Source organism: Cupressus sempervirens, chromosome 9, assembly GCF_028749045.1.
Source record: "Cupressus sempervirens isolate cs-2001-9-10 chromosome 9, ASM2874904v1, whole genome shotgun sequence".
Classification (NCBI taxonomy): domain Eukaryota; kingdom Viridiplantae; phylum Streptophyta; class Pinopsida; order Cupressales; family Cupressaceae; genus Cupressus; species Cupressus sempervirens.
In genome coordinates, this window is record NC_143126.1 from 625,853,649 (window position 1) to 625,876,767 (window position 23,119).

Genomic DNA, 23,119 nt, shown 5'->3' on the forward strand with positions numbered 1-23,119 from the left:
TTTTACCACACTTGTCAGGTTGTCAATTATTAAAAAACTCTTTTAATGGTAATGATGTGGTCCTCTATGGTGTAAGCTGCTGAAACTCTAGAGGAGTCCCATCTTAGGGACAAGAAAGATGTTATGCCTCCTATGGTTAATGTTTCCTCTTTGATCCATGGTAAGAGTTGGATTGTTGCAAATTTTGTTGAGTTCTTGGGTGGAGCCCCCTTCATTAGATAGAATTCTCAGCAGGAGTGACTCTTCAGCTGTTCAAAGCTCCCTGGTTTGGCTTGTATTCAAACCTCCTTGATTGATGTGGTTATTTGTGTTGTTGTTCAGATGGTTCATTTTGTTGGAGCCTCTAATCCTTTTGGTCCCATTCCTGGGTGTTGTAGCCTCTGTGATGGCTGGTTGTTATTTTGTTTAGCTATGTTCACACTGTGTTGCAGCATATTGCAAAGCATTTTATGTCCTTCAAAATCTTTTTGCTGTTGACCTGTTGTATGTTTGTGATCTTCTATCACTTCTCAGGTTTATCTTTTTGGACAGCTCTGGGTAAAATGCTTTTGCTACCACTTCTCAATTTATCTTATTGAACAACTTATCATAAGGGTTTCAGGGTCCTTCAAAACCTATTTTCCCCCTCTAATAAAAAAGACATAAAATGCCTGCAATCACGACAAGCACTAGCTAAACTCACTTAAACTAATGTTCAACCCTCCTCAAAGGCTGGTACACTCAACAGTGATCTAAAAAGGTGATCCAATAGTAAAACGTGAGGCAGATTTGCATTTCCCAATGTTGGTGGTCTTTGGAGGTATACCTGGAAATGTTGTTAGAACAATTATCGTCAAAAAACCTCCAAAATGCTGGTGCAAGTAAAATTTTGGTGCCATTTCCTTTGAAAAGCCCAATAGAATAAAATATGACTATATAAATGGGACAAATAATATAACCAACCAAACCCAGTCAGCAAAGAGAAGGCAATCTTACAAAATATCCGGTATATTTGTTGGTCATATGCATGAGCAAACACATGTGAAAGGAAGCCAAACAAAGACAAGTTGCTCATGAAGTAATCTATGATAACCTTTGACAGAGTGAAGAATAAATATAATCCTAAATCATCTGGCAATACTGCTAGCAACGAATAAAGGAAGTCTATAAGTAATGTACAGATGCCTCCACTTGATGACTCATTCAATGTCTACAATAGCTCTAGGTACATCTTGAACTCCACCCCTCAATGATTGTATATTTTCATTTTACTCAGAAGACAGCTTTTTCTCTAGGGTGTGCATGTGTGTGTTGATGTAGATAACATAAATTACATAGTAGTCGTAGTTTCAATTAGTCCGACATGCATGGTTACGCCTTTTCAGATGATGGAAATAGTTTTGGTAGTTGCTTATGGTTGGAATTTCTTGGCAGCCATCAATGAATTTATAGTCTTTATGTAGTCAAGAAAACAGGCCGAGCATTGGAGTTGTTCCATTATTACTATTTTGTATAAGAGCATCTAATGAATGAGCAAAAGAATTGTTATATTATATGAAGACTCTTTGAAATTTCTCAGTGATACTTATACGAATCATTTGTCTGTGAAATCAGTTAACTTTGTATTAAATAGTTATGTATTAGTTGAAGATGTAAACAATGCCACAACTAATAGAATAGATCTGCTAGAAGGAAAGTTCCTTGTAATAATAAGCGATTGTTTAGTAGGTCTAGAAATGATTTCAACTGAAGTTATGATGTCCTCATCCCTATCTAATATCATAATCAAAATCCATCCTCTTCATCCAAAAGATTAAGGGACATGATAGTTTAATACAACCAAAGGAAAGGCAGAAAAGAAAACTCTAACAAATTCAATAAATGGAAATGCAATGGAGTTGCATTAGCCTAAATCAGGGTGGCTACTCAGGCATGCCACAGATTCTATGGAATGAACTTTCAAAGGACCGGCTGGTATGAAAACCAAAAGAAAAACAAAGAAATGTTTTCATATTCTAGAGTTCTTCAAGGAAAATACACTGGAGTATGAAATATGAAGGACAATGTTTTTGCAGCAAGAAAAAAATAGGGATACATAAAAGATACCAGATTGCAAGTTCACAAACCTATGCTCATACGATTGTTTGACGGTGCTCCATCTGTTCCAATAGAAACACAAATTCCCACATCTAACATTTCTTTTATTGGTGCAAAACCTAACATCCGCATTGCAGCTGCAGGGCAATGTGAAACCTTAACACCAGCCTTTGACAATGAGTCCACCTGTTCAATGTTGGAGACAGAAAACCTATTAGAGATTTCAGATTGACAGAAATTTTACAATCCATTAGAGAATACAAAACCAGATATGATGTCAACCTTGATAAGGAAGAATTTAGGTCATACACACAATGAGCAAATTGTTCTTAAATTTTAATGTAAGTTCAAGTACTAGCTGAGTGAAAACCAATTTTCATAAAGTACAAAAGATTTCAATTTATTTACAAACATCTCAAACCATGATCTGTATTCAAATTTATTAATGACATGGCTGAAAAGAGGAGAAATGGAGGGGTGATGATACTCATAAAGGAAAGAAAAGACAGATCTATAGAAGCAGTGAAAAATGACCTACAGAAATGATAAAAATAGATTCAGTTTACAGAAAATGAAACAAGGAACAGCAGAGCGGCATACTATGCTGACACAGAACAATTAAAATAATATAACAAAATGAATCATAATTGCAAAAATGTCTCAGCCTGCAACAACTTCTAAGAAATGCAAATAGTGCTACGATAGCAAACAAGAAAGCTTTTGGTTTAAATGACAGTAGCGAAACAAATGACAATCCATTATGGTTAGCAGAAGATGAACACAGCCAGGGGGAAAAGAGATCAGTATATGGGAAGAAGGATGTCACATACTTTGTCAGAAAATTTGTTTTTGCCTTCACTGACATAAAGTCGCCCTCAATACTCATAAGTGGTAAAATCCAGGGGATAGAAGATTCCCTAATCTTCTGTATCTTCTTCAATTACAACAAAACTTTTCTCCTCCTAACTGTTATACAATTCCTCTGGTAATTTATCTTTAATCTCAACAAGTGTTCTACTAGAGTTTAGCATGTGTTCGATAATTGCTCTTTCTTATTTCCTCTTCTCAACTTCATTGAAAAGATGATAGAACTTTGTCAACTGTAGTACTGTACCGATATCCCATAATTACCAACCTTCTCAAGAATCTAGCTTAGTTACCGATTCGGGATACGAATCCGATTCGGGCACGTGAATCGGATCCGTGGATTCGTGATTTTTTTTTTCCCCGAATAGGATTCGTGAAAATATATATATATATATATATATATATATATATATATATATATATTACTGATCTTGCCCAAGCCCCAACTATATATATATATATATATATATATATATATATATATATATTTGTTTCTCTCATTTATTAGTATATATAATGCATAAAAAGGTCATTTTAGCACTAGAAAGCAAAAAAATATAGTTTAAAAAGTCATATTAAATAACTTAGACTCACTTAAACCTGTCGATCATTGAGGATTCACGCTGGATCCTTGAGGATTCGTGCCTGGATTCGTGCAGATCTGGGCAGGATCCTTGTTTTACACAGTGGATTCATCAGGATTCGTGGGCCATGAATCCGGACGAATCCACTGTGTAAAACAAGGATCCTGCCCAGATCTGCACGAATCCAAGCACGAATCTGGATCCGGATCGGACCCGAATCCAGATCCGGCCTCTAGGGCACGAATCCGGTAACTAAGGAATCTAGTCTACAGAATATATATCCTTACCGATAACAATCCTTGCTAATGTAGCTACTTTTGTTCTAATCTTCTCCTTTGACTAATTTGATTCGGTGGAAGAACCATCATTCTTAGCTTTCTTCCTATAATGTTTTGTTCCTAGTTCCTGTTAGGAAGTACCTCTAGTTCTTGTCAGGAAGTTGCCCGGTTCCCTTTGGGAAGTTGCTTGGTTCCCGTCAAGAAGTGCTTCTAGCTCCCATTAGGAAATTTCTTGATTCCCTTCAGGAAGCTGATTGGTTCTCGTTAGGAAGTGCTTCTAGCTCCTGTCGGGAAGTTACTTGGATCCTATCAGAAAGTTGCTTCTAGTTCCCGTCAAGAAGTTGCCTTCTTTCTATCATGAAGTTTCCTGCTTCTTGTTAGGAAGTGCTTCTAGCTCCGGTCAAGAAGTTGCATGATTTCCACTAGGAAGTTCCCGTCAGGAAATTGCTTCTAGTTCCCATCAAGAAGTTGCCTAGTTCCCATCGAGAAGTTGCTTGCTTCCCATCACGAAGCACTTCTAGATCTCGTCAAGAAGTTGCCTAGTGCCTGTCGAGAAGTTGCCTAGTTCGTGTCAAGAAGTGCTTCTAGCTCTCATCAAGAAGTTCCCTAGAGTATAGTATATGAAATGGAGGTGGTTTCTATGGGGTGTTTGCGTTGTAGAGAGCATATCGATATGGAATTTTAATATCCTTCATTAACGAATCAAAGAAGAAATCTAATTGCCAAACACACAGAAGTACACCATATAACAAATACATGAGCGAGCCACAACTTATCACAGAGAGAATATAGTTGCAAACAATGATGGTACTCGGATTTGCCAGATCCAAGTAAAGTAATACAAAGAATAGAATAGGGTGAGGGAATACCACCGAAACCATGATAACCAAGTAAGGAAGGTCTTGCATTTCAGAAATGACGAACAATACAGAACTCCAATAGGAATTCACAGTACAATAAAAATAATCCAAATCGCATAACTACAATTAATCCAACGGACATACATACCTCGTCTTAAGAAAACTCCTGAGGGAGAAACAATGTGCCAACACATGACATGAGAAACACCTACAAATACGAAAAATTAAAGATGGGCCCGTTGTATATAAATCTACTGGGACCCCAAATAAAGTTATTATTTTATTTAATGACAGGGATATTATAGTCCTCCCGTCCCAAAAATTGCTTTAACTCAAGCAATTGTAAATACTATTCTACGAAACCTTCTGTTATCCGCTTCTTCAATTTGGAATCAAGCATCAAGTAGATCTTATCGCCAAAGTAAATGATATCATCAATCACTTTCTATCTTTCATCCTATATATAGCCATCTATCAATTGACATGCAAAAGTGCTCTAGGAGTACTTGACCAATAGATGGGCCTGTCAATCATTCAAAGAATGGGATAAAGTGTCAACAGTCATGTTTTTGCTTGCCACCAAAATGTCAAAGTTACATTCTAAGATCATATTTTGTTTAAAAATGGCATCCATCTTCTTGATTGTGACTTTCCTCGGTCCTTTATTTGTCATTCCTCTTAGTGGCGCCTTCATTGCATCTGTCTCAAATGAAAAGTCCATCCACTTGAAGCTTCGGGTTACTGATCAAGTGTCTCCATCCACTGGATGCCCAATATGATATCAATGTCAACCAGATCTATGACAAAGAAATCATTTGTCAAGGTATAGTTTGCCATGTCAATGCTAACTCATGGAATCATGTACATATAGGGTAACAAGGTCTAGCCAGCAACCTTAACTTTAAATCCTCCATTCTCTATTGCATGCGAGGCCTTACTAGCGACCAATGATGAATTGATGAAGTTGAGTCTGGCGCCACTATCAATCATGACTATGATTTGTTTTCCAAAAGTGTGCCACGAGCCCTTAAGATACTTCCAGTCGTTGTAGTGAGGGTGGCAATGGAACCCCCTTTTTGTACAAATGCACTTATTCTCTACACATGGTTAGTTTCTTCACCACTTATTCTAGATACTTGACCTTCCTCATCATCAGAAAACACCTCAATGTAATGAATCTGCCCCTTCCCAAGACAACGGTGACCCGATCTCCATGGCTCCTCACAAGTGAAACAAAGGTTTCTCCTTCGGAGCTCTTGCTGAGAGTCTTCATCCAGCAAAGGCTTTTTCTAAATTGGCTCCTTGTCCTTGTCTTCCAATATGGGATGTGTTGAGTAGCTATGTAAGTTCTAGAGGAAGATGCGGCCACATCACGCACCTTCTTAATAGCTTCGTTGAGAGTGCACGGGTTGAACCCCTTGATCCAGCTTCTCAAGGGTTACCTCAACCCATCCATGAATAACACAATTCAATGTCTCTCAAAGATATCTATAACTAGTAGTAATGGCCTTTGGAACTCTGTAATTTAATTGTCTATGATACTTGTTTGCCTTAGTTGCACTAGATCTTTGAAATTTAGTTGAGGATCCTTCCCATCCAAATGGTCGATGAGTCTCTCAGTGAACTCACATAAAAGGTCACTTGGTCATAGCCAAGAGGGACCAATCCATGGTAGTGTTCCGAGACTCTGCGAGTTCAAGGCAGAGGCTTTCCGAGGCAAATGGCCTCTGGACTTTGACTCGACCAAGTCCTAGTAGAGTCCACATGGACTCACCGAGTCCCAAGCCTAGGACTCTCCTATTTATTTATTTTTTAATTTAAAATTTAAAGTTTTTGTAAAAAGATAGAGATTTCTAGAGGGTGTTTTTTTTTCAGTGTGTATTAATTCTGAAAAAGATGTTGTAGTATGTCAAGAATTTATTAAGGATTGAATCTTAAATCTTAAATCTTCAAATTTATGTCTAAAAGTCTTGAATAATATAGGAAATTTAATGTTTAAATCTTCAAATGTCGTTAACCAGGTTATAGCAAATTACACAGTTGAATAGCCTTGCATCTCAAAATGAAGAATATTTACCACAATTGAAGGCTCACTACTAATATTGGTTACTACCTGTAACAACCACTTTTTCCCGAGTCTTAATTAACAACTAACATATTCAAAGAAATACAATTATTAGCTCATTTTCATAGGAAAACAATTATATCAGTTACGTTCATGTGCATGAGATTAACAGTTACAATCAGTTAAACAAAATTTCATAACTAAAAATTGAAAACACCATCAATGAATTTACTAGGGAAATTAAAATCTACATACCATGGAATTTCCAAACCGAAATCAATCTAGGAATGCTTCTACAAACACCCAAGTTAGTCCATAAATACCAGTTAGGATCAAATGACGATTACCATCCAATACCACTATATCAAAATAAAATGACGATTACCATTAAACATCACTATATCAATTAGGGCATCAGATACCACTAGATCATTTAGGGTATCAATTATCACTGTCTCAATTAGGGCATCAATTACCATTGGATCATTTAGGGCATTAGATACGACTATATCACTTAGATATCAAATACCACTGTATTGTTTTGGACATCAGATACCACTGTATCATTCGGGGTGTCAAATACCTCAGTTTCATTTCTTTTTTTTCCTATTGTTAACTGTTACCAATAAATGTTTAGATGCTCAACTTATCTTTATCTTATGCATGTCCTAACATCTCGTGGAGAGGGGAAACATTATCAGGGGCTTAACCTCCCAGCCACGGACCTCATACTTATCCCCACACTTTCTCTAACCAGAAAGGTCCTCCCTACAAGGAAATTCTCCACAGTTAAATCATATTACCATAACAAGTTATTAATCATAAATAATCATAATGGCTAACCGCCTTTTCAATTCTATGAATTCATGATAAATAATCATCTAGCATGTTATCTTATATGAAATTATAACGACTAACCATCTTACCATTTTGCAGGATTATAACAAATTTAACTGTCAATTGACTTCATGTGAACCTCAACGACTATATGAAGAATTTTAATTGGGTCAAAAATTGAGATGTGACACTAACTGAGTTTCATTATGAAGAAGTTTCTTTTAGCATTGTAAAGTTCAGCAATGTTGTATAGATATTTTCAGATTTACATGTATTTGTGTTAGAATTCTATAATGACGTATATGAGTTTTCCTTCTTTTTTTTAGACTTACATGTTCATGAATGTTAGAACTCTCTAGTGTTGTACATAAAGTTATAAACTTTCAGACTTACATGTATATGTGTTGCTAGCTATGTCCTTGATCATTTTCTTGGCAAAAATTTGCAAGCCAACTATAATTGTTATTAAAAGACTTTTACCGTTAAAGGTTGTGTTTCATCAATCAAATTGATAGACACACTTAAGAGCCTTGTTGTTGTCTACAATGTGCACATAAGCTATAAAAAACATATTTCTCAATATCTAAGTCTTCCATGACTTATGTTAGGCGTATTCATAGGAGGTCATAGGCTACTATGAACCTTAGTCTTCTACACTCTAGTTGATGGTTTGATATATGTTTTCAAGTTTTGATTCAATGGATTTCATAGATTATAGACATTTGACAGTGACACTATGTTTAACTTTATATTATGTAATTCAGTTTTTTCCTTCAGAAATTCATTGTTATACTTATGTGGTCCATGCGAAATTGTGTATGAGTGTTAAGTAGCTTCTATTTATCTCAATTATTGTGTATTTGATGTTAATTGACTAACTGATGCATGAAAAATCTTTAAATTCTTAAAAATATTTGAATTTCATGCGTTTTTCAATTTTCCGAGTCCTAGCCGAGTCTAGTCGCCTAGTCCGAGTCCAAGTCAAATTTTGAATTTCCGAGTTAGAGGTGAGTCCGAGTCCTATAACTATGATCCATGGTGCCATCATTCCTATGCCACTCCTTCCAGATACAATGCTGTAAACTTGATTGCTACCTCTTCAAGCATTGGGTTGAGCTGAAAATAGGTGTCTATCTTCAAAACCCATGCCTAAGCGGTGATGGCTCTCGATCCATCAAATGGTGATAAGTTTGTTTTTCCAATCTTTCTCCTAAGATCATAATTAAAATAACCATGATTTCCACTTTCTGAATATCTCATTCTTAGATCAAAATAGTCTTTGTAGGATATAGCACCTCCCATATTCCCAATCCTCTAATCTTCTTGAAGTTGTTATTGCATCTCCTAAAAAGTGGGCTTTCACACACTACGTGGTGCTTCTATCCTTGGAAGGAAGATTGGTGTCAAAGGTCGAGAGCGAGAGGGTTGAGGGTTTGTCCTTCCCATAACAGAGTTGTCACTATGCCCATATTATTCTCTCATTGCCTTTCCCTTGGCTAGTTTTTGTAATGTATCCTGCATAAACCTTTGGGTTTCGTTAATATGCATTTGGTTTCTGTTGAGCTCTCTTAAAATATTGGATCTGTCATTCTACCAATACGGTGATCTCGCCTTCTCCTTCAAGTATAAACTTACATTCACTTCCACAGGCTAGCAGAATCACTAGCTTTGATATTGCCGTAATGTTCCGTTCTTGGTACTCATCAGGAAGTGCTTCTACTTCCTGTCAGGAAGCTGTCTAGTTCCCATCAGGAAGTTACTTGGTTCCCATCAGGAGATGCTTCCAGCTTCTGTCAAGAAGTTGCCTGGTTCTTATTAGGAAGTTTCTTGGTTCCCATCAGGAAGTGTGTCCAACCCCCATCAAGAAGCTATTTAGTTCTCATTAGGAAGTTGCCTAGTTCTCATCAAGAAGTTACTTCTACTTCCTGTTAGAAAGTTGTCTGCTTCTTGTCAAAAAGTACTTGGTCCCTATCATTAAATGTTTCTAGCTCCCATCAAGAAGTTCCCCAATCTACAATATCTAAAAGGGGGGTGGTTCTTGCGAGGTGTTTGCGTCATAGGGAGAAGATCAATATGGAGTTTTAATATCCTTCATTTAAGGAGAAGAGAAGACATTTAATTGCCAACACACAAAAGTACACCATATAAATAGATACACGAGCAAGTCACAATTTATCACAAAGAGAATATAGTTGCAAACAATGATGGTACTTGGATTTCATAGATCCAAGTAAAGTAATACAAAGAATAGAATAGGGTGAGGGAATCCCACCAAAACTATGATAGCCAAGTACGGAAGGTCTTACAATTTTGAATGGTGAACGATATGAACTCAAACAAGAATTCACGATATAATAAAATTATCCAACACACATACCTACAACTAATCCAACAAACATATATATCCTATCAGAGGGAAACTCTCAACAGAGGAACAATGTGCCGACACATGACATGGAAAACACCTACACCTACAAAAAATTAAAGATAGGCCCGAGATATAAATCAATCAATCAAGACCCCAAATAAAGTTATTATTTTATTTTATTTACTGATCCGGATATTATGCTTCCTCTTAGAAATGATACTCTCTTGCTTTGTCCTTTTTTTCTCCAGTTCCAGTTTGCTCCACCTTTGCTCTAGTAGCATTTCATGATGTAGATGACTTCTTTGCAGGTGGTGAAGATTTAGCTCTTATTGAACTCCTTGTGGTTCTAGGCATGGAGATAGGAGGTGGAGTCGGTGTCTCCATATCCATGTCAATAGGTTTTTCCTTTGCCCTCCATACTACCCACATGTGAAACAATATCCAAAAAAGGGTGTAGCCTTTGAATTACTTCGACATTCCTTTTCCATTAGACCATTTTTATTGCACGTGAAACATCTTCCATTGAATTTTCTTCTCATTAGCTTGATTTGTAGGTGTCTCTTTGGTTTCTCACTTAGATTTTCTCAAGCTTCAATTGTCTTAGAATATTCTCCTTGTTCATAACCTAATCATTGCTTATCTCCAACCGGCTTTTGTTTTTTAAATTGCTTACCAAGCTTTTCAGTGCTCAATTTGAATCTGTCCTTGAATTTTTTTCCTTCGACTAAGTCATTCCTTAAGACTTATTCACTTTCTCAAGTTCTTGCTCATTATGATTTGTTTCACCAAAATCAAGTTGCATCTATCTAATGTGAGTGTTCAATTTGTGACACTCATTTGATTTCTCGTTTAAAGGCTTTTTAAGTTTTTCTTGAATTTCTTGTCTCTCATTTAGTTCCTTAGTTCACCTAAGAACTGCAAGCTCCATCTCATTTTGTATTTCATCTTTTTCTTTTATTACCTTCTCAAGCTGCTCTGATAAAGATTTGTCAATCTCAATAACAGTGTTCCCATCAGATTTCATCTGATCAATAAATTATTTCCTCTTAGATCTTGATTTTTCCAACTGGTCTCTATGGGCCCGTTTGGTAGCGAGGATAGGAATTGACAATTGGGAATCGCTATTCTAGAATTGCTATTCTGGAATAGTTTGAATTCTTAGTTTGGTTAGACAAAATAGAAATTAGAACTCACCTACCCAAAAACCATTAAAACTCTTCAAAATGATCACATTGATGTTGGACAAAGGAACCCCTCTTCATCAAAGAGTTTCTCTATCCAAAAATACTTTGAAGAGCTCCTCTTTACCTATGCCAAAATTCTTCATAGTCAGTACAATAGGATGGGATTTGGATTTATCATAGAGAACGAAGAGCTCTACGCTCATTTTCAGTCCAAGATGGAAAGATTGGAATGCGTTAGCAAACTCCTTGACTAGAACATGGCAGTATGGTCGACTCCTATCTGTTTACTGTACTAGGTAAAGAAATTAATGCATACAAACAATGCATCAAAATAGCAAATAAGAATAGTAGAACTCCTTTTATTCACATACGCCAGAAGACGTTACATACAGATGATAAGATGATTACAACGATCCCAGAGGGGTTGTATATACATCTCGAGGAACTTCCCCGAAGGTGTCCGTCAGCTACATACAACATGTCGGATACATAGTAAGAACCGTCTCGATATCGACGTAGAACCTTCCCGATACTGATGACATACATCCCAATACACACCCTGTCGGCCAATACCGACGACATACATCCTGATACACTTTTTACTGTCGACATCATCCCCCTCAAAAAAAAAAAGTCGTCTCCGGACGACCACACAAAAAACCCAACAACTAACTACATTATTCATAAAACAACAAAAACAACATAGACTTATACATCATGAACTAGAAGGCTGTGTCTCCAACTGTGAAGACTGGCTGCATCAAAGCTGATACACTTGATCTGTCCGGACCTTCAAATCATCTCTGATCTGAGATTTCTCTTCCACTACTTCCTTCAGCATCAATGCAACCTCCTGACACTCAGCTTCTTTCTGATCATGAGCCTTCTTCGCTGAGTCCTTCTCTTGAAGAGCTTCTACCAACAGCTGCTGCTAGCTTCTGTTCCACCTGCTGCTTCCCTTGTGCACTTTCCTCGAGCTATGCTAACAGTGCTATCAGCTCTGCTTCCCACGCACTCTGCTGGGTGGCAAGTCGGTCGGCCATCTCCTCCCGAGCCTTCTTCGCCGTCTCTCGAGCTTCCTACCCAGCCTCTGCCCGTTTTCTCACTATGAACACCAACTCTGCCAGGAACTTGCTCTGCTTTGTGATGACAAGGCGAGAATGAACATCCTTATCCTTCTCCTCCACTACAGGTAGAGGGTCCGACACTTGTATCCCTTCATCTACTTTCTCTGCTGTTGCTGCTAAACTTTGATCCTCCACCCCTGGTGATGCGGGTACCTCGACTACCTCGTTGCTCGACCAAATGGCTTCCAACTGCATGTGCTCTCTCATAGGAGACTGAATGGAAGGATCTCTGGCAACAGGGGCAAGTAGCCGTCGCCTCAAGTACTCACTCGCCCGACTCGCTGTACTCATCTGTTCCCCTGCTGGCACCTGGGGTTCCACTTCCGAAATATTGAAATCAGCATCTTGATCCTCATCCAACAAAGTGTCCGCTATGGTGACTACTGCATCTGTCCCAATCACCTCTAGTCAAACCTGCTCCTACGTGCCCCCCTGTCTGACTCCTCCCTCTGCTACAAGAGGAGCCTAAGGCAAACTTTCTGCTACGGGCCCGGGAGTCTGTTCCTGAATCGCTGAGGCTGTGATCCCATAGGTTTTGTACCCGTAGGCGTGCCTACTGGTGATTCTGTCCTCCGCCTTACTGAAGTCTGGACCGGTACTAAGTGTGGAAGTAATCCTACTACTGCTGTCTGTGATCTGGGATTAAGAGTTACTGGGGTCATCACCACTAGATGCCGAAACTATCCAAACCCCGGGATGTGAACATCCGCCATGGTGTGCATATGCGGGGCTGAAAATGGCAGAACTGATGGCGTAGTAGTTATTGGCGCAGCCATCACCTATCACGGAAAGCAAAGTGGGACTACTAAAACTACTCCGCCTTCCTCATCATCTTCCTCCTCATCCTGCTCCACCTCCATACCCTCTGAGTCGTCCTCCTCACAAGATGTGTCCTGGCAGCCACTATCTGTGTTGCCCGATTCCTCCATCTCCTATCGTGCCCTCTTCTGGCCCACGCCCTTTTGTCCTGTAGGTGAATTCAAATGTTTCCATTGCATTACCGGAGGCTCGCCAAGTACCGCCAGACTTGGCTTGATTTCCAACTGCTAATGGGGTATCGTCCTCGCCGTAGCTTCCAAAAAAAGTTTGATGGCCTAGTGCGGCATATAGAATGTTTTGTGCTGCAGGGTCATGAACTCATCCATACGCGTGGCTAATAGAGAAGCCCAATCGTACACCTTCCTGTTCATCATACTAACCAACGAAAAGGAAATGTCGGACGCCCTGCTGGATCCTGTAAGCCTACTTTTTACCATATCCATCAAGCACTTCCAATGGCCATCTCTAATGTCAGACTTCCGCAACCCTCTTCCCTTCGAAGTGCCAATAAGGGTATCTGCCTGCTGCTACACCTGGTCATTACACACCAATTGTACCAGCTATAACTTTCTTTGTTTGTCCATCCTTTGTGGCTTGTTGTCAATTTTCTTCCCACCTTGTGCCGCTCCAGGAATGCCGAAACACTCTGGTAAAGTCAGCTGGCTGAAATAAAACCACGACGTCATACCCCAAATACGGAATTGAACGCTTCCGGAAATGCCTGTCATAAGCCTCAATCATAGGACGCAAGACGCCCTCAAAATCTCAGATACAAAAAAGTGGCATCTGGATAGCCCACTCCACCTGTGCCTTTCTAATGCTTGCTTTAACCAGGTGAGTATCTAGACATTCATCCCACCATTTCCTACAATCCCATCCATTCAACCCTTTGAAAACTACAGTCTGTAGCGTTGTCTGCATATCTGGTTGATTCTACACTTTTGCCCTCTGCTTGCCCTTGTCCTTTCTGCGCGGCCGTGCCTAAGAAGGTCCTACCTGCACATCTTGGTTCATGGCTAAATCCTGATCTAGTTGTTTTCTCCAAGCCCGCTTCCCGACTGATTACATACCTAATATGCCCTTACGAATTTGCTGAAAATAAAACTGTTAGGTCAATTACTTGGTCGTACAGCTCAAAAAAAAATTCCCTCTTGAGGTAAGTACGGATGGCCCTTTTTCTTTTTCTTTTGTATGTCGTACGTCCATACGGCTTCTCTTGCACGTTATGTTGTACTCCTATATCTACGATGCCCTCCACAAGATAATCTGAAGAATGGATGCCCTCACTTGGACGTCGTACGACTACAATGAATAACTCCAGGCTTGCTGAAAACAATCTTTGGATGCTTTACAAGAAAAGGATTTCTATCTTGTTCCCAATGTTTGCACTCCTCCACCTACTGCATACTCACTCTACTAATGATTGAACTTTACTGCACCCAATTAATTTTCTATGCCATGTACGAAATTCCTTATTAATTTGAATTGTCGTACTGCAACTAGTGAAAGCTCACTCTCAACGCATGGATAACCTTCCCTCCTCAGGCAATACTTAACTTGATCCTCCTAGACCCTCAAATGGAAGTCGTACAGATGCCTAAAACGCCATCTGGTATCCCCTCTGTTAGCCATACGGTATCTTTGGTTGAAGCCGTATGGTGTAACTATTTCCAGCGATAGTGTCACTATTTCAAGCTAGCTTTGATGCCTCCAATCGAATGCTCTCTGCCAATCTGAATGCCTTAGAACGAATGCAATGCCTCCAAAGTTTGACGACTTGTATCCATCATGTCTTGTTGACGCCGTACAACAAATGCTTTTCCATTATGAAAATCGATGTACGATGATGTCAGGCTCAATGTGTTCAACGCGTTCAGTGCACGAATTGCCTCTAGTGGACGCCTTCAATCACGAATGTTGAATGCCATAACCCTTTCATATCTCCTAACACCAAGTCCGTACAGTGATATATTTTGTAATGTCATATGGGGTTACAATGCTGAGTGTTGAAGTCTGTACGGTGAAAGATGTTGGGGGCATCGTACGGTGATATAAGGTTGGCTACAGTACGGTGATTATCCTAAGAACATACAGTGTTTACTTCCTCTCCCAATGGTGCTTCTTCTTTTTTTTTCATACAAATTTCTACTGCTCCATATTCATGGATGGCGATGGCTTACCAAACGTGCGATAAATTTTTAACTTGCACCCATTCATTGTGTCCGGAACTTCCTGTCCATCCAGTGTCCATAACTTGATCGCTCCATTGTCGCCTACCTCCTGGATCTATTATGTTCCAATCCACTTAACTTTGAACTTGCCCGACTTGATCTCATTTTGGCCGTCGTACTTCAACACCCACTACCTCGGTTGAAACCTGTTCAATTTCAAGTGCTTATTGTGACATGCCTTATGCCTGATCTACTTTACCTGAGTCGCCTACTGCGCCAATAATTGCTTCTCCTCCAACCTGTTTAATTTGTACAGCCACTCCCTTAAGCTTTCCATGTCACCCAACTTGTTTTCCAGTGCTATCCTCAGGCTCGGTATCATGAATTCCATCGGTACTACGACCTCCTATCCAAACATCAATTGAAACGATGTGTGTCCCGTTGTCACCTTATACATCATGTGGTAAGCCCAAAGGGTAGAGGGTAACTTTTCCTCCCAATCCTCACCTTCAACCGCGCAGGATTTGTTGATAATTGATACCAGAATTTTATTGGTAGCCTCGGCCCGTCCGTTCGCTCTTGGGTAGTACAAGCTCGATAACGAATGATAGATTTTGAACTCCGTGGTGAGCAGTCGGATAACATGATTTGCAAAATGTCCTCCCCTATCACTCGTTAGCTGTAATGGAATTTCATACCTAGTAATAATTTGCTCATAAATAAATTTTGCTGTGCTTACCGCCAAGTTATCTGGTAGTGCACGTGCCTCCACCCATTTGGTCAGGTACTCCGTCGCTACGACAATGTATCAGCACCTTCTGGTTCTGCTCGGCTTCAGAGGTCCAATGAAGTCCAATCCCCATCGTTCAAAGAGTTCCTAAGCTTGAGATGGATTTAGAGGCATGAAGTCTCTCTTCAAAGGTTTCCCAGCTCGCTGACATGTATTGCATGCAACGACCCACTCCCTGGTGTCATTGTGTACAGTCAGCCACCATAGTCCTGCCAGGAGTATCTTCCGTGTGGTTGTGTCTGGCCCCATGTGTCCTCTCCATCCTTCATGTGCTTCCTTCAGTACCCTTGGGATCTCTTCCTCTAGGACGCATCGCCTTAGGATCTGATCAGGTCCTATTTTATATAGCAGCCCATTAATCAACTGAAACGTTTAGCTCAATAACACCAACTTCTGTCTTTCATTCGGTGGCATGCTACTTGGAAACTATCTCGTCAATAGGTACTCTCCGATGCTCGTGTACCACTTTGGTAGTATACCAATCTGGAACAGCTATGCATCAGGAAAGTCATCATTCACACCGTCTGCCAACTCTCCTGTTCTGAGGTGTGACAGATGATCTGCGCTTACATGTTTCTTACCCAGCCGTACAATGATCTTGAAGGTAAACTCTTGCAACAAAAAGTAACCAGCGGTTGATCCTTCCTTGAATGAGAAGTTTATTGATCATATACAGCAAAGCTTGATTGTCAACATAGAAGACGAACGGTGTCGCCAGCAAGTAATGATGAAATTTCTATACAGCGTAGACCATCCCTAAAGCTTCCCGTTTAGTCGTACTCTAATTCCGTTTGGCTTTTGATAGCAGTTGACTGGCAAAGTAAATTGGGTGATCTAGCCCATGGGTACCTATCTGCGCCAGGGTTGCTCCAATTGCATAGTTGGACGTGTCGACATGTACATGAAGTCTTTGCTCCAATCCGGATACGCCAAGATGGGTGCCGTAGCCAATCGTACTTTGAGCACTTCAAATGCTTCATCATGTTCCTTCTCCCAACGAAACGATTCTCCTTTCCACATTAACCTATCCAGCGGGTAGGCTACCTTGGCAAAAAATTTGATGAAACATCTGTAATAGCCTATATGTCCAAGGAGAGATTTTACCTCTGTTACATTGGTAGACGGCTGCATCTCCAATATGACTCTCACCTTATCCGAATCTGTCTTCAATCCCTACTTACAGACTGTCTCCAACCAACTTTCCTTGCAAAACAATAAACCTGCACTTCTTCGAGTTCAGGGCTAGGCACGCACGTCGGCATCTCTCCATACATTCGCTCAGTGCTGCCAAATGTTTGTCCTCAGCACTGAATACCGACCAATCATCCAAAAATGCTTTGAAGTTTCCGACAAACATCTTGCCAAAGATGTGTAGCATGATCCGTTGAAATGTAGCAAGTGCATTGCACAGGCCGAACAGCATCCGATTATATGCGTATACTCCATCTACGACAAATGTCGTCTTCAGTTTGTCCTCTGCGATTTAAATTTGATTGTATTTGGAAAATCCATCCATGACAAGTAGATCTCGTGTCTCGCTACCTCCTCCAAGATGTCTGTGAATGGAATTGAAAACGGATCCTTGATGGTGACTGCATTCAGGCATCTAAAATCGACGCATATCTGGATCTGGATGGTGTCCTTCAGTGAGATTACTATGGGCGACACCCATTCACTGGTCTGTACCTTGAAGATAATGTCGGCCTCCAGCATCCAGTTGATTTCCTCCATAACCCGTGCCGCGTAGTTCTTGTTCATCCTATAGGGTCGTTTCCATACAGGTACTGCTCCCTCGGTCAATGGGATGCAGTGCACACACAACTCCGGGGCTACTCCTTTCAAGTCCTTGTATGTCCATGCAAACACATCTTTATATTCCAAAAATATCTTGAATGTTGCTGCCTTCAATACTAGGTCCCAGTTATCTCCCACCAGTATGTTTCGCGGTTCGACTTCGTCTCCCAAATTCATAGTCTGCATCGTGGCTTCATTATATTTGATGGGTTCCCCCTCAGTGAACGTATGTGCGGGTGTCACATCCAATGGTGCACCTCCTTCCTTTATCTCCATGAATTCCCTTGGAAATTCTTCTGGGCTTCGTCCTTCCTCAATTGTCAAGACATTGCAGCTCTGGAACAGCTCGTAGTCCTCCATCTACCAGTGGTAGCGTAATATCCCATTCCGAATATTCACTAAAACCCTCGATTAAAACTTACAAATTTTAAATCCAAACAGTAATCCAGTATTTGATACAAATTTCAGAACTTAAACTGGTATATATAACTAGCAGATATACAAATGAGAAAACCCAAAAAAATGTGTTTATTTCCTCTAATATCCAGAAACTTATACATAAACCAACAGATTAATACAAATAACCCAAAATGCGTTACTGCATTATACAACAGCAATACAATAACGTGCAACAATTCAGAATACCCAATCTTACAAACAGAAATAACAGTCAGATTGGCAATATAGATAGAACCTGAAAGAAGGCTAGGTTTGCGTCCACCCTTCAAAGTTTCTTCAAGGGTTTGCGTCCTCAAAGAAATAACCAACAACTGTTTCCAGCTCACAGATTAATATTTGCTTTCAATAATATAATCTTCATATATGTGCTCATGTGAAGCTTGTTCTACCTTATATCACTTTTCCCAATGTGATGCACGCTCATGTAGGCAATGTGGGATTAAACACTTTCTTTTGTCCTTTAGTCACTAAAGTGACATAGTACCTTTTTAAAATAAAGTGACACATTAAATGAACTTTAAGTCACTTAGTCAAAACCCACATAATCATCAAGCATTAAAATAACTGATCAAACGACCTCGGATAAGCACATGCAATAGCTCTTTGGAAAGCTCTCGGCAAGACGCTTCCAAATTAACACTGAGATATCAAGAATACTGAGCTCTGTTTACTTACTAAAAATAGCAAGCATCTGGACAACTTATCAAAACTACTCTGATGGGTCTGGAACTGGAATTGTCTATGCCAAATCTCGAACTAAACCCCATGAAGAACCTTTTTGCCCCCGAAACCTAGGCGAAGTGAGTTGGCTACACAGAAAAATAATGTCCTAGAAAAAAGGGACATTACAAAGCCTCCCCTCTCAAAGATTGCTTGCCCTCAAGCAATTCGCTCATACCTGCAGAAATCAAATGCCAAGATCCCATACTCGCCTTGAGAAGGCTATTCTAGTCCTCATTTAATGTAAACCGGCATACATCATCCCAAATCCCGAATGGCGAAACAATACAAGAGGAATCGCTGTGCCAAACAACTGAATGCCAGGGTCCCAAGGTTCGCCATAAAGGGACACTAATTGCCATGTGCTGCTGCCCTGTGTGCCAACACCCTGAGCCAAGATGAAGGCCTCACTCCATGAGTGACCCTGTGAGTCTCTACTGTCAAGAGAAGATGGGAGCTCAACAATATACCAATATCCACCCCAAGATGATAGCAACCAAACTCTCCAACAAGCTCCCCGATAAAAGCAATACATAGGGATGCTCCCCCTGGGTCCCAAGTGAGAACTCGCGTGTTGTTTGAAATACCACTGACCAGTTCCTGTAACATTTGCACCGATGACAAAGACAAATCTGGCCAAACTAACTCAATCACTATATTACCCAGGTGAAAACGAAGTAATCCTGATCTCTGGATCTCTGGTATGTTAGAAGGCTGAAACACACAGATCATAATCATGTGACTGTGTAGCAACACAACATAATCCGCTAGATGTAAGATACTAGTAACACCTGGATCATCGGCCACCCAATCAAGAAGATCCTGGGTAAAAGACAGAGCAGTTGGTGAATCACCAACATCATGAGTGCTAACGCTGTCTTCAATACTCTTCTGAAATAGAAATGTAGACACCTCATGTGCAATGTAGGGTAATGTGTGATCTCCCCACTCACCTGCAAATAACTCGTTGACCCTAGAAGGCCAAACAGAATCAGCAAATATATTACCAACATACACAGGCAAACCACTGATAGCTGGAATATACCAACAAGTGAAATCACCAATAAGTAGCCCGTGTCCATCTCATAAGAGCTAGGTGATAAAACTCTAGGTAAGCTGAAAAATCCCTCAGTGCATGCAAAAGAGAAATCTGAATTTCGCCCTCCACCATAAGTACTCTCGTTCATGTCAAGGTCTTCATAAAAGGAAGGTTCACCAATACTTGAAAACTCTGCATTATCCTCACTTGTTGTATCACTAAACATGTCCTCCTGTGAAAATGTACAGCTGCTGTCATAAAAATTAGAATTTTCAATCTTAACAACTTGCTGATCCATAAAAATTTTCTCATCATAGATAGTCTCAAACGGGAAATACGTGATTGAATCACATTGCTTGCCTTCACATCTACCCACTCTATGAATTCCTTCAATGATTTGTGTGATTTCTTGTGCTCTCGAACCACTGTCATCTTCTTCATAAGTGGCTGCCCCACTTGTTTGATTTTCAGTTTCGTGGATGGAATAATGTGTTAAGCTCAATTGAAGACATAACTCATCTACCTCACTCTCCTTGTCCCTTCCAAATTTTATTGCTAGATCCCTGTCCATTAATAGCTGCAAGTACTCAAATTTAATCATTTTCAATGTTTCAAAGATAGTATGTAATGGAGAATTTGTGATACTAGAAACATTCTCATGCCTCTCTTCTATCACAATCTTCTGCATGAGATCCTCAATCAAATTGGAAGAATCATCCAATCTCGTCAACACTTGGACAATCTTGTCCTCTTTGACCAAAAGCATATCCAATAAGTCAAGGAGTGATAATGGTTTTTGACCATTTCTTTCAAACACAAATGGGTTGTTCTACATAGAGTCTACTGATTTTTCATCACCTAGGGAAACAACATTTTCAGATATATCCTCTAACTCGATGTGTGTTGGGTCAGCTATCCTGCCAACATTGCGGTCCATTTGCTCCTCCTCAAAACTTGACATAATCTTCAGCCTGTTTTCATCGTAAAATTCATCTAGGTTAATTTCCATGTCCCCAAATAAGATGCTTGTGTTTTCCTTGTCTAAATAAGATGGAGGGTTGTCAAAGTTGGCAGTTTGGTCAGCTCTTCTACCTGGGCTATCAACCTGCTCATCAAAAAGACTAGTGGAAACAACTTCATCAGACAATTTTGTCTCCCAATTACCTACTAGTATACCTGTGCCATTTTTATTGTTTTGTATATTATCATGCGAAGATAACTCATCTTTTTCAATACTACTATCAAGTTGATTAATGCCTTCTTCATGCAAATTCCTGTAACTGTCCTCTGCAAGGAGATCTCGAGCCAAATCATAATATTGGTTTCTTATCATATCCATCTTATTTTTCAGTTCTAGCTGAAAGTCCACATAGTCCTTGAAAGGCAAATCGTTTTGAAGCTTTGGGGGGAATTTGTTATAATCATTGTATAGTCTCCTTACTTCAGTTTTAATATCGAGTTGGAAGTCTCGGGTTAACTGGTGCTGCCATTTGTCAATATCCTTCCTGACTTTTCCCATAGCTGATGATGGTTGCGCTCGTATTACTCAACTTTGTTTTGGCTACAATATCAGTACTTACTGAACTTCAAAAGATTGTCCTTGTCAACAACCCAAAATGTAAAGCACACATATCCTTCCAGTTTAGTGTGAACATATCAGACATGATATGATTCAAGAACCGCTGACTGATCAAGTATTCTGCACAAATTCTAGTAGGCACCTCTTTAGTGAAATCGATGTCTGCTATCTGCACTCTGAGCTTATACTTTAACAAATTCTCCACAATGTCTTTGCCTCATTTAATAACATAAACTCAGACCATCAAAATAACACATGTTGCAGATTAACATCACTGAATACACTTCATCCTCAGCAAAAGCAGATGATACCACTGCAATAATCTTGGTTAATACTCTACAGCAGAATGCTGAAACTGGTCTGGGAAGTTTTTGTTAAACAGCTGTCTTACAATCATTAACTGCCTCTTTCATCAAGCTTCTATATAGAATTAATCTACCGTTGGAATTTATGCTCTAAACGTCTGAGACTGAGCAATAATCATTGTATACTTCCAGTATGAAAGCCCAGGCCAAGTTTAGATAATCAAGACCTTTAATCAATGAACAACAAATAACAATGAACAGTGCACCTTGCTGGATCCTAAATATGACAGTATTATTGCACTGTGATATTCCACCCTTAATTTTGATCAAATTCTGAATGTGCAGCTGAGAGAAATTCCGTCAAACAGATCTCAAACAAGATTGGAAACAACTTCAAAGTTTGTTTAATCTCACTGTAACTAATTAAGATGTTCCATCAACCACTTGGCATGAACCTCAGTCCGTGAATGGAGACAATGTACGTCCAGACTTCCAAGAGTGACTGCATTCAACACCATTTGACTGTTTATAAGCCTGTGGCTCGCAATTTAGGTAAAATACTATTTGTACAGCTGTGAGGTATTTCGTCAAACAGTTTTAGGAGATCTTGCTGTGTTTCGATATCACTGTAAATTGATTTTAAAACCTTGTGCTAAACTTGCCAAATCACTTGAAGACATTCGCCAGCAGCAGATACACATTAACGTTACTTGTATATTCATCTAAAGTATGAAGGAATTAGCATTCACACATCCCAGTTTGCTAACAGTCAATAACCCAATTCACAAAAACGTTCTTGCCGGTATAACCTCTCAGTTCAATTGCAAGAAAATACACAACAAAGCTAGTGGAAAATCATGAGGGGAAATATGAATGTACAGTCCCGTGCTCAGACCCGAAATTCTGGAAATATGCGTTGAATGCTGATAGTGGTTCGAACTGGATTCACAGACCCGACTTCCTCTATATTTGATGCAGACTTGGTGTATATGCTCAGAAAACCTGCTACCAATGTAATATCCCTTTTCTCAGACTCCTCCTGTTGTCACACCTGTACTCACGTTAACTGAGGACTCCCTTGTTTGCTCAGCGGAAATGTCTTGTTAGAAAAATGTAATAACACTGCCCAGCAAACACTGTTACCCGTCGTGATTTAAAGACTTTGCTCACATTCCACCTGTCGCATCACATGTTGTG

At 39.7% G+C, this 23,119-nt stretch overlaps 1 protein-coding gene across 4 annotated transcripts in view; it reads right to left on the reverse strand.

The window, feature by feature from the left end:
- Positions 1-23,119, reverse strand: part of LOC149540262 (uncharacterized) — a 256,350-nt gene that overhangs the window by 116,703 nt on the left and 116,528 nt on the right. For all 4 annotated transcript variants that reach the window (XM_089801404.1, XM_089801401.1, XM_089801402.1 and 1 more), the window contains one exon: positions 2,106-2,262. In XM_089801404.1, the coding sequence (XP_089657530.1) occupies positions 2,106-2,262 (157 nt within the window). The remainder of the gene's footprint in view (positions 1-2,105; positions 2,263-23,119) is intronic.